Consider the following 13,408-nt stretch of genomic DNA (forward strand, 5'->3'; position numbering starts at 1 on the left):
GTTTCACATTTAAGTCTTTGATCCATCTGGAGTTCGTTTTTGTGTGTGGTGTGAGGTACAGATCTTGTTTCATTTTTCTGCAAATGGATCTCCATTTTTTAATTATCTTCAGTAAGATTTTACTTGCATGTGATATTAATGATATTGTTCGATAATTTCCACATCCTGTGGTTTCACCTTTCTTTGCAATGGGTTGTTCAGTTTTATGCTTTACTTTCAAAACATTGCTGTGTTCTGAAATGAAAACAAAATCAATGAAGTATTCAACTTATTTTAGGACCAACTTTAGAGATAGTCATCAGAATGGAGCCCCATCATAAGTTATGGAGTACCTGTACTGGGATTAGAGATGTAATTGGTCTGTAAGGATATATTGATCTGCAAGGAAGTCTTTAGTCAAAGAGACTCAGACTCTCACTTTTTTTGGCTACGCTTTAGATGTATATCCAAAGGGGAATATATATGGCATAAGAGAAAACCATTGAGTACAGTTAGTGGCTCTCAGTATTAAAGCCAAGTATTTACAAGTGAAAGGAATGAGGTCCATGGCACTGGTAAAGGGATTTAAATGGATTTAGCAACTTAGGTTGAAATAGGAGCCTAATTACAGATGATTCCAGGGTCATCATGTCAGTTAGCACCTGTTCATCAGGCAGACAGGCTGTCCACAACTTTCACTTTGAAGAAATGGCATGTTCTTCTCATTATCATCTCTCATCTCCCACTTAATGAGGAAAAAGATGCCTGGCTGTCTCTTTCTGTTTGTGCCTGCAACAACGTACTAAGTGTGGATTCTGAGATTCAGCTTATAGCTCGCCTCTAAAAAAGGCTGCTGAAAACCCAAAATATGATGTTTAATGATTTTCTTAGTGAAGGGAAGCAACAATAAATCATATTGAGAAGATCATCTTTGCTAGGGTTATCCTGGTTTTAATTGTACTTTTAAAAACAAGTAGAAAAGATTTGGACAGGGAATAAAACCTCTTGATGGGAGAGCTACACTTACGATGGATCTTGAAATCCTGTCTATTGAACATGTGCTAAAGTACACTTACGTTGCTTTTTTTCTTCTCTAGTTCACTTTGGCATTTTCTGCATGACAAATTCTCATGTCAACTTTACCTTTGCTTTCTTATGCAGAATTTATTAGCCACCTGAAAGCTCAGCACCAGAGTAGGTGACAACCAAAGCTGAATGAGAGAAGATGAGGCTGGGGCAGGCATCTCTTAGAGAGTGTATGTTTGTCACTGTATGTGCTACAGTTAGTGTTCCTGCAGCTTGGTGAGATGGCACATCAGAAAAGACAGAGAATGCTATAGTTTAATCTGTTCTTCAAGGTTCGCTCTTTTTGCTCCTTGCCATCTTGGGAGTACTTGGTGATAACTGTGGCTGGATGTCCACTACTTGTCCATCAGTTGGTCGTACTGTGGTGTTTGTGTATTGCTATGAGGCTGGAAGCTGTGCCACCAGTATTTCAAATACCAGTAGGGTCACTCATGGTGGACAGATGCCAGGAGAGCTTCTAGACTAAGACAGACTGGGAAGAAGGATAAGGCCATCTACTTATGAAAACATTGGCCACTGAAAACCTTATGAATAGCAACACAACCCTGTCTGCTATAATGCGGGAAGATGAACCAGTAAGGTTGGAAGGCACTCAAAATACAACTGGGCAAGAGCTGCCCTCTCAGAGTAAGCCTTAATGATGTGGATGCTTTTGGGACCTTCATTTGCTGAAGAGGCATGACTGAAAATGGGAAGAAACAGCTGTAAACATTCATTAATAGTTGGAACATGGAATGTACAAAGTGTGAATCTAGGAAAATCGTAAGTTGCCAAAAATGAAATGGAATGCGTAAAGATTGATATCGTAGGCATAAGTGAGCTGAACTTGCTAGATTGCCCATTTTGAATCAGACATATGGCCTACTATGCCGGGAATGACAAAATTGAAGAGAAATGGCATCATATTCATTGTTAAAAGAATGTTTCAAGATCTATCCTGAAGTACAATACTGTCAGTGATAGGATAATATCCATATGCTTACAAGGAAGACCAGTTAATGCTACTGTTATTCAAATTTACACACCAACCACTAAAGCCAAAGATGAAGAAATTGAAGATTTTTACCAACTTCTGCAGGTTGAAACAGACAAACCTTGCAATCGAAATGTATTAACAATTACTGGTGATGGAAATACGAAAGTTGAAAACAAGAATCACTAGTAGTTGGAAAATATGGCCTTTGTGATAGAAATGACATGGGATATCCCATTGTAGAACTTTGCTAGTCCAGTGACTTAGCTATTATAAATACCTTTGTCAACAACAAAGATGGTGGCTATACATGTGAACTTTGCCAGGTAGAATACACAAGCATCTGGTCAACTACATCTGTGGAAAGATGCAATGGAGAAGGTCAATATCATCAGTCAAAACAAGACCAAGAGCTAACTGTGGAAAAGACCATTAATTGTTCATATACAAGTTCAAGTTGAAGCTGAAGAAAATGAAAACAAGTCTACAAGAGCCAAAATACAACCTTGATTATATCCCACCTGAATTTAGAGACCATCTGAAGAATGGATTTGATGCATTGAACACCAGTGACCAAAGACCAGATGAGGTTTGAGATGACATCAAGACCATCATGCATGAAGAAAGCAAACGGTCATTAAAAAGACAGGAAAGGAAAAGAAGGTCAGAATGGATGTCAGAAGAGACTCTGAAACTTGATCTTGAATCGAGAGTAGCTAAAGTGAGTGGGAGAAATGACAAGATAAAAGAGGTGAACAGAAGATTTCAAAGGGCAGCTACAGAAGACAAAATAAAGTTATTATAATGAAATATGCGAAGACCTGGAGTTAGAAAACCAAAAGGTAAGAACACAGTCAGTATCTCTCAAGCTGAAAGACCTGAAGAAAAAAAATCAAACCTCGAGTTGCAATATTGAAGGATTCTATTAGCAAAATATTGAATGATATAGGAAGCAACAAAGGAAGATAGAAGGAATACACAGAGTCACTAAATGAAAAAGAATTGGTCAATGTTCGGCTATTTCAGGAAGTAGCATATGATCAAGAACCAATGGTATTGAAGGAAGAAGTCCACGCTGCACTGAAGGAATTGGTGAAAAACAAGGTTCCAGAAATTGACAGAATACCCGTTGAGATGTTTCAGTAAACGGATGCAGTGCTGGAGGCGCTTACTCATTTATGCCAAGAAATTTGGAAGACAGCTACCTGGACAACTGACTGGAAGAAATTGTTATTTGTGCCCATTCCAGAGAAAGGTGACCCAACAGAGTGTGGAAATTATCAAACAATATCATTAATATCACACACAAGTAAGATTTTGGTGAAGATAATTCAAAAATGGTTGCAGCAGTATATTGACAGGAAACTTCCAGAAGTACAAGCTAGATTCAGAAAAGGACGGGAAATGAGATATACCATTGGTGATGTCAGGTAGATCTTCACTGAAAGCAAAGAATACCAGAAAGATGCCTACCTGTGTTTTATTGCCTGTGTAAAGGCATTCAACTGGATCATAAAAAATTATGGATAACACTGCAAAGTATGGGAATTCCAGAACATTTAATTATGCTCATACAGAACCTGTACATAGACCAAAAGGCTGTTGTTTGAACAGAACAAGGGAATTCTGCATGGCTAAAAATCAAGAAGGGAGTACATCAGGGTTGTACATTTCACCATACTTATTCAGTCTGTATGCTGAGCAAATATTCTGAGAAGCTGGACTAAATGAAGAAGAGTGTGGCATCAGGATTGGAGCAAGACTCATTAACAAACTGTGATATGCATTGATACCATCTGGCTTGCTGAAAGTGAATATGACTTGAAGTGCTTACTGATAAAGATTAAAGACTACAGTCTTCAATATGAATTACACCTCAACATAAAGAAAACAAAAATCCTCACAGCTGAACCAGTAAGCAACATCATGATAAATGGAGAAAAGCTTGATGTTGTCAAGGATTTCATTTTACTTGGATCCGCAATTAACATCCATGGAAGCAGCAGTCAAGAAGTTAGATGATGTATTACACTGGGCTGTCTGCTGCAAAAGACCTTTTTAAAGTTTCAAAGGGCAAAGATATCCCTTTGAAGATTAAGGTATGCCTAACCCAAGCCATAGGAGCTCTGGTAGCATAGTGCCTAAGGCACTTGACTCTAACCAGAAGGCTGGCAGTTCAAACCCACCAGCCACTCCTCGGAAGGAAGGTAGGGCAATCCTACTTCTGTAGTGATATTGCCTCGGAAACCCAAGGAGGGGTCACTATGAGTCGGGGGTGACTCGACGGCAAATAACAACAACAACAACAACAACCCAAGCCATGGTATTTTCAATTGCCTTGTATGCATGTGAAAGCTAAACAATGAATAAGGAAGACCAAAGAAGAGTTGATGCCTTTGAATTTTGGTATTGGAGAATACTGAAAATACTATGGACTACCAGAAGAATGAAGAAATCTTTCCTGAAGGAAGTATAGCCAGAATGTTCTTGGGAAGTAAGAATGGCCAGACTTCATCTTCATCTTACCTTAAAAAAAAAAAAAAAACTCACTGTGATTGAGTCAATCCAATTCATGGTGGCCCCCATTGGGTTTCTGAGGCTATACATCTTTACAGAAGTAGATAGCCCCATCTTCCTTCCACGGAGGGCTGGCAGGTTTGAACCAATGACATGGTTAGCAGCCAAATGCCTTATCGGCTACACCATGAGAGATTCTTTCCTCTTACCTACTTTGGACAAATCTGTCCTGGAAGAAGTGCAGCCAGAATGCTCCTTGGAAGTGAGAATGGCCAGACTTTGTCTCATGTCCTTTGGTCATGTTGTAAGAAGGGGCCATTCCCTAGAGGAGGATATCATGCTTGGCAAAGTGGGGGGACAACAATAAAGGGGAAGGTCCTCAATGAGATGGACTGACACAGTGGCTGCAATGATGGGCTCAGATATAGCAAAGATCATGAGGCTGGCACAGGATCAGGCAGTGTTTTGTTCTGCTGTATGTGAGGTTGCTATGAGTCGGAGATGACTCAACGGCACCTAATAACACCACCACCACTTTGATCATATTGTCATATGGGACCAGTCACTGGAAAAAGATAACATACTTGGTAAACAAAGTAGAGAGTCAGTGAAAAAGGGCAAAATCTTCAATAAGATAGATTGACGTGGTGGCTGCAATGATGTTCTCAAGCACAGCAGTGATTGCTAGTGAGAGTGGCACAGGACTGGGCAGTATTTTATTATGTTGTCCATAGGATCAGTATGAGTTGGAGCCAACTTGATAGCACCTAACAACAACAACAGGGCTGGATATAGTGTCTAGAGATGGTGGAAAGAAGGGCATAGAGCAGAGTTGGAATAATAGGACAGAATCTAATGCTGTCAAGAGTCCTCAACATGGCAGTATAATTTCATGTGTATGTGTTTTTTTGTTGTTGTTGTTGTTACCTTTTACAATCTGTCCCGATGATAATTCTTATAATTTAGACCATTATTTGACTTTAGGGTTCAGTGCTCAGAGGTGGCATAGCTTTAATTTAGGGGGAAAAAAGAATTAGAAAAGTAGATTCTTCATTCTATTTTCTAATTAACATACAGGTTAATTTATTTTCTGCTAATGACCTAATCAATTTTGCTTCAGACTTTGGCCAAATGTTAGCTCAATGTTTTCATAATACAGATTTAAAAAGTACCATCACAGGATTAATTTCTATTAATCTATTAAAGTCTATTATAATCAACTTGACTTCTTGGGATTTTAAAACACAGTTTGAACCCTTGGAATTCAAACATGACAGCAGTTGTATTCAGCATTCTAAAGTAGATCTCTTTTGATTCCACATATAGAATTTCACTTATTATATTTTTGTGGATTAATAAAACAAGAGCAACAGAAAACAATAAAGTGAGATCCAAGCATATAGAATTCTCAGTCTCATCTCTCTGGAAAACATGATTAATTCATCATGCATTTATTTATCCACTTTAATAAAAGTCATTTTGATATTTGAGGAGTAGTCCTAGGTCTGCTTGCTCTATGTCTATGTATTACTTTTCTTACAAAGAGTTTCAGGTGGTGTCTTAGTGCCACAGGTGGATGACTTGAACGAACAGAAATTTATTTTCTCACAGTTTTGGGTGCTGGAAGTCCAAATCAGGGCATCAACTCTAAGGCAAGACCCTTTGAATTGGTAGCCCCAAAAGTTCCTAAATGTTCCTTGGTGTCTGTCTTCCCACAGTATGTGTCCTTGCACCTATTCTGCTTTTTTTTTCATAACTCAGAAGTAATTAGGTTTAGGACCCATCCTACTTTGTTATGACTTCATTAATATAACAAAAGAAAAATCCTATTTCCTAACAAGTTCATATTTACAAATACAGGGGTTAGGATTTCAGCACATTTTTGAGGGACACAATCTAACCCATGGTAAGTGATTACAGTGGAAATCATTTGAGATTGTCCTGGGATTAAGGCCAGCAAAACCACAACTAAAACCAAATTTTAATCTGCACCCCCTATGGTCACTATGGGTATAAAGAAATAGTTTGTTGGAAGAGAGAGAAAAGAAGTGGTGAAAGAAAGTGAAAAGAAAGATAAGGAGTGAAAATATGAAAAGAGAAAGATGAAGGGGGAAGCAACAAGCTAAGACCAGTCCATAGAATACCTCAAACTTTATCCTTTCATGGCCAGCTTCTTCCCAGGTAGATACGAAAACCCAAGTTGCTTTTATCCACTCCAGCTTCCTGAGAACCCAGAGGTTTTAAAATTCTTAAAGGAATAATTCTTTTGTCAGATAAAATCTTGTATGAGGCCCAATATAGAAAAACAAATAAAATAGTGCTTTATTAATGTAAATTTACATCATAAGTCAAGATTTATAATATTTACTTAGCATGAAACTAATTGGTAAGAACAGCAAGATTATTTTAAATAAACATAACCATTTGAAATTCATATATATGCATGACAATTTGTTTTTTCAGCATCATATCTAACTTTTGTGTTTTGTTTTAAATGCACAGTATTAAAAAAGCTCTGTTTTACATGAAATTTAAATAGTATCTGACTATTAAACTCCTCAACATATACAAAAAGAATTTTAAATTGTTGTATTATCTTGAAGGAGAAGAAATTGGTAAGGTTGGGTTCAAAGACTGATCACTCACAACTTTCTGCAAACTGTTATCAGTACATAATACAAGTCAGATAAAGCACTTCAAATTTACAGTGGGTGCCAACACTCTGTAAGGTGGGAGTCTTATAATTTGACATGCCCTGAAGGAAGATTGGGCAGTATACTTCCATAGCTACACTGCCTTGGAAACCCAAGGAGGGGTCTACATCAGTGAGTTTTGGTTTGGTTTTGGTGGCCACATGATACATACAGTGCCAGGAGCATGTACTGCACTGTTAGACTTGAGCCTCCTGGGACATTTAATTGAAACTTGCATATTTGAGTGTAATTTGCTAGATTTTTACATGAGGATCTCTGGTGATAAAGCGGTTAAGCACTTGGCTGCTAACCCAAAGGTCAGCAGCAATTTGAACCCACCCAGGGCAAAAGACCTGGCAGTCTGCTGCTACAATGATTAACAACAACAACAAAACCAAACTCACTGCCGTCAAGTCAGACTCAACTCATACTGAACCCTCCTTGGGTTTCCAAGGTGGTATCACTATGGAAGTAGATTGCCCAACCTTCCTTCCGAGGAGTCGCTGGTGGGTTTGAACCACCAGCCTTCTGGTTAACAGTCAAGTGCCTTAGGCACTATGCCACCTGTAATGATTACAGCCTGGAAAACCTATGGAGCAGTTCTACTTTGTCCTGTAAGGTTGCCATGAGTTGAAATTGATGACAAATAATAGCAACAGCATGGTTTTATATGGATAGACATGTGCAGTCATCAGACTATCCTTTCTTTCATGTTTGCAGTGATGCTTCCTTACCTCCAAAGCTTGTTTCACACCTAAGATATTAGCTAATGAAAGAGATTTAAATTTCTCAAAGGCATAGATGACATTTTTGTAATGTTCTCCTCAACAGAAAAAGGCACATATTTCTGCTGTGTCATTAACATCTTCACAAAGAAGATGGGTTAAGTCTAAGCCAAACAATAGGCCCACCAGCTGAACACCTATACTAGAGAGATTCATTCCTTAGAACAACCAACCATGGGAGATCAGAAAGGCAACATTAGGAGGGAGAAATGTAGGGAGGCAGCAATGCATAAGAAGAACAAGGGGAAGGGGTAACCACAGGGAGGAAGTGGGTGGAGAGGTGTTACACTATGTAACCAGTGTTACAAAACAAAATGTGTAGGAAATGTTGAATGAAAATCAAATCTGCTTTGTAAAATTTCACCCAAAATCACAACAAAAAGTAAACAGAGAAACAAAAAAAACCATAATATTTCTGCTCTGTCATTAACATCTTCACAAAGAAATTTGACAGTTGTTTCCGGTGAATGTGTTGGGTAAAGGTCACCTCCTGGGCTACTCTGCTGTTCTGCAGTCCTGATGTCTTGCTTTGGGGTACATTACTGCTTCCATGTGTGCTCTTTGTCATACACATAAAAAGGATATATTTGGTAGTCATTGACAGTTTTTTTTTTAATGGATTAGGTAATTTCCCTTGAAATTTCTTTCCTAATTCAGCATGAAGTAGAATTAAGCATTAGAAATGAAGGAATTTATTTGCTGATATCAAAATTAGAAGGGGAATTGTTAGGTTATACAGTGGACTGTAAAAGGGCTGCAGAATGGATTGAAGAAAATTATCAAGCATGCGTGTTGTTTTTAAGTGATACTTGAGACAGGGATATGAAACAGCTGTGTTGTTGAGGGTTTTTTCCTCATGCCAACTTTCTTTATTTGATTGATTTTCTCTCTGACAGCCCACTGCGCTGATAAATGTGTCCATGGTCGCTGCATTGCTCCAAACACCTGTCAGTGTGAGCCTGGCTGGGGTGGGACCAACTGCTCCAGTGGTAAGTTCCCACCTGCTGTTGTCTGTCTTGGGATGTTTTTGCTGTATGAGCCCCCTTGTCTGCAGATTACCCTGAGCCAAAAGCTTTCCTCTTCATCCCTATACAGAACATGGGGTGGATCCAAACCCAGCTCATTGACACAGTTCCTTTTACAAGTGTACACATATTACATACAGAATTTAAGGAAAGATACTTAGAAAAAGGGAGCTGTTATAACGCTGATACTTATGTGACTATGAAAGCATTTTCCAGAGCAGGATCCAGAATTTAGATTCCTTACTTTCATAAGACAGTTGTGGTACATAGCTATTGTATTCTAACTTCTCTCTTTACCTGTTGATTTAGCTAAGATACTTTATCAGTGATTAAAATTGATCACGTTTTGGTTTTAACTCAGAAGTAAAATTGTTATTTTCAATGCTTAACATATCTACTTATGTCTGAATGGAGATGCAGATAATGAGTCCTTGCTCAGATAACTTTGACAAGATATATTTGTAATAAATGGAAATTGATGAACATTTTGGTTCTTGTTAAATCAAATCATAATATCGTATTTAATCTGTCCATAATGTGAATATTACAATACTAAAATGATGGCATTTTGAAATACAAACAGGCTGTACCTCACATACCATATTCATTATTATGAGGATTAAATGATGAAATGTCATGCAGTATAGTTGCTTTTCTAAATTCCACACTTAAAACTTAAAGTCTTCTGACTTCCCTCATTGCTACATGAGTAATTATGTATACTTCCTATTCCTTTATATTTTTTCTTTGCCTTAAAAATGGTCAGAGGAAATTGAAGGGTAACTGAAATATAATTCACAGTACTTCACACTTATAAAAGGAAATAGCAGTTTTTTAAAATTAGCAGGTTCTGATGACAACACAGATTTATCATCGCTGCAAGCAAATAATTTTCTGAAACTAGACTGAAAGGACTTTAAGCTGTCTAGCTAAGCTGGCTTTAAGAAAGTTTGCTTGCTTACATTGGACATTGTGGAGTTTATGCTATATCTTTTTAGAACTACTTGTTTCAGACTTGTGATGCCTCAGCTCCTGAACCTGCATCCCCAGAGGAAGTCCTTGATGCTGTCTGTGCAAAGAACACTCCTTTTGAATGACCCTTTGTTACTGCACCTTTCACTCACTCTGTGTGTGTGTATGTGTGTGTCTCTCTGCCCCTGACAGGTTTCTCAGTTCCAATGGATAACCGTCTTGCCAGGTTTTGTTTTGCTTCTGTCAGAGATCAGGAGAGTGGGCATTTTGTTCAGATGCCATTGAAGCAAAATGTTTGGGATATGGGATTTGGCTCATGTCCATTTTTCTGGCAGACTGACCTAAAATGAGACGTTGCTTTCATTAACTTTTCCAGCTTAAAATTCAGTTGTGCCTAGACATTTTGAAGAAAAATAACATTATCATTATTTAGTGGGAAAGGGAAGAGTGGGTGTATTCTTGATCTGAATAATGAGGTTTGTTACTGATTCCAGGGCAAGAATGCTGTGGAGTAATTTCAATTGGGTTCATACTTTGTCTCATGAGTACTTCAGCCTACCTCAAACTAAGTAATCAGGCTGAAGAGTGTTTGTATAAACAAAACAAAAGCCTACATGAGTTTCAGAATCTGTAGAATTGATACAGGCCTTTCAGAAAATAAATTGTGGATTTGTTTTGGAGTTTACTGACTTTTGAGTGAAGTGTCTGGAATTCTGAGAATAAATGTTCTTTCAATCCTAGAAAATGATATTTAGGCAACTTTAATTTATTCTCTATAATTCATATTTTGTTTTAAAGTAACCAAAAACAAACAACAACAACAACAAAAAAGCCTGAACGGATATCTGAAGTCTTTAAAGTTGTTTTGAGAAAAGCGTGTTTGATACCTTTTTTAAGCAGATAAGAAAATAGTATTCTGAGCTAGAGCTATGGGTCTTGTTACATGAGGTTTGTCTGTGGCAGTTCTTTCAATTACTTGTTAGAAGTGTATCTATTTATTTACTGCTGGCCAGATGATTCTTGAAACAAAACATATGCTATACTGACAAGGGACAAGGTTGTAGTCACTTCTTGGCCACAGCCAGCTACCCAGAGGGAGCAAGTAGTTGGACCTATGACTCGGGATCATAGTCGCAGAGGACATCAAGCTCAATTGGCATAACATACTACACAAAAACATTGTTCCACATCCTACTTTGGCAAGTAGTGACTGGGATCTGAAAAGCTTGCAAGCAGCCATTTATATGTAACGAAGAGTCTCTCCTCGTCCAGAGCAAAGAAGAATGAAGAAAACCAAAGATGCATGGACACAATTAGTCTAAGTGACTGGTTGCCAAAGGGACAGGGAGGCCACATAATCTGACTTCCTTTAACCCCACAAGAGGAAGACAGATCAACCATTAGTAGCCCGAAGCCTATCCCTGCGAGTCCAGACATGCTGCCTCCTTCTAGCCCTTTCACCAACCCTGACACCAACTCTTCCTCCCACAGCACCCACCAGCTCTTTGCTGGATTTGACAATTCTCTGCAGTGGCCACACAGAACTCACAGACTATGGGGTTTATTAAGGAAGCACCAGACTACAGTTCAAGTTCAGAAACACACTCAGTCTCTCTCAGCCTGGCATCTCTGAGCCAATAGTCTCTCTCAGTCTCTCTCCCAGCAGGGCATGTCTCTCGGTGTCTCTCTCAGCAGTGTCTGTCTCTCGGTATCTCTCTCAGAAGCATCTGTCTCTCACGTCTCTCAGAAGCATGGGTCTCTCACATCTCTCAAGAAGCACATGTCTCTCAGGTGCATGTTTCTCTCAGCAGCATGTATTTCTCAACCAGCAGTCAGAGAGACTCCTTCTGCCTCTAGGAGGGCTCCTTTTGAGCCTGGCAGAGTGGCCAAATCAACCAATCCCAACATCAGAATTCTATACACCTGAGAGAGAGCAAACTTCCCAGAAGATTGCTTCATGCAGCTCCCAACAGAAATACCACAGGTGGATAACTTTAACAATCAGGAGCTACTCAGTTGCTCATGGCACATTCCACCACAGAGTTCGCAAAGACTTATGGCTAGAAAAGCCACATCAGATGATTTAGTACACTGCCCTGGTGCGCCATGCAATCCTCAGCCTATATGATTATGAGACCAGAAGAACTAGTTGGTGCCTGGCTGCCAATGCCAACCTCTCAGAGGGGGATCTGTGTAGAAGATCTTGGATAGAGTGGTAGAACAATGTGGGACAAAACTGAAAATCATTAAAAAAAAAAAAAAAAGGAAAAAAAAGGCGGGACAGTTTTGCTGGTCTGATAGAGCCTGATGGAACCCCTGAGACTATGGCCCCTAGCTGCCCTTCAGGTCTGGAATTAAACCCACTCTTGTGGCTTCCAGCCAAACAAAATACAGGCATATGAGCTCAATATTTGCATTAGGTAGATACACTCCTTGGAGAGATTAATCATGGGAGAATAGAAGGACTGTGTATGCACAGGGAAACAGCTCAGGGGGTAGGAGTGCATGGGAGGGAAGGACACAGGGAAGTGGTAACTATGGGGAGGAAATGGGGGGAGCTATTGCATTGCGGGAAATTGCAGTCAATGTCATAAGACAAAGTGTATGTGAGCTGCTGTGTGGAAAGGGAATTTGCTCTGTAAACTTTCACCCAAAACACAATAAAAATTTTTTTAAAAATTAAAAGAATTTAGGAGAGAAAACATATAATAAATCTCAGCTCTGGATGACCTCAAAAAAAAAAAAAGTATGCTCTAGCAATACACTAAGTAGAAGAGTTCAGATGCCTTGATTTCCAAGGACTTTATTTCTATGTCCTTTCTTCTCTGTTGTTACCATGCATAAGTTTGATAATTAAATCCATAAAATGGTTACTTTGATAATTGGACTAGGTCCTTGTATTAGACAGGGTCCAGGAGACAGAAACAACAGTAATTTTTTGAGTAAACTTTTTATTGTGGGACAATTTTAAATTTATAGAGAATTTATAAAAATAGTATAGAGAACTCCTATATGACCCTCACTCAGCTTCCCCTATTTTTAACACTGTAAATTACCACAGTACATTTATTAATAAGAAACTAACATTGATATATTAATATATTTGATATATTGGTATATTTTAAATAAACTTCAGATTTTATTGGATTTCATCAGTTTTTCCATCAGTGTCCTTTTTCTGTTCCAGATTTCAGTCTATAGAACCACATTGCATTTTATTGTCATGTCTCCCAAGTCTCCTCTGGTTGGTGATAGTGTCTCAACCTGTCTTAGTTTCTCATGAACTTGACAGTCATGTGGAGTACTACCCAAATGTCTTATAGAATGTTACCAATCCACATTTGTCTGGGGTTTGTCCCCATTATTTGACTGAGGTCA

General features: G+C 38.6%; 1 protein-coding gene across 1 annotated transcript in view; it reads left to right on the forward strand.

The window, feature by feature from the left end:
• The window catches only part of MEGF10 (multiple EGF like domains 10), a 226,316-nt gene that overhangs the window by 72,174 nt on the left and 140,734 nt on the right, over positions 1-13,408 (forward strand). Inside the window, exon 4 of the mRNA XM_007947463.2 lies at positions 8,930-9,022. Within this exon, the coding sequence (XP_007945654.1) occupies positions 8,930-9,022 (93 nt within the window). The remainder of the gene's footprint in view (positions 1-8,929; positions 9,023-13,408) is intronic.

The sequence above is a fragment of the Orycteropus afer genome, unplaced genomic scaffold (assembly GCF_000298275.1).
Source record: "Orycteropus afer afer isolate SDZICR_OR568_19922 unplaced genomic scaffold, OryAfe1.0 scaffold00185, whole genome shotgun sequence".
In the NCBI taxonomy this organism is placed as follows: Eukaryota; Metazoa; Chordata; class Mammalia; order Tubulidentata; family Orycteropodidae; genus Orycteropus; species Orycteropus afer.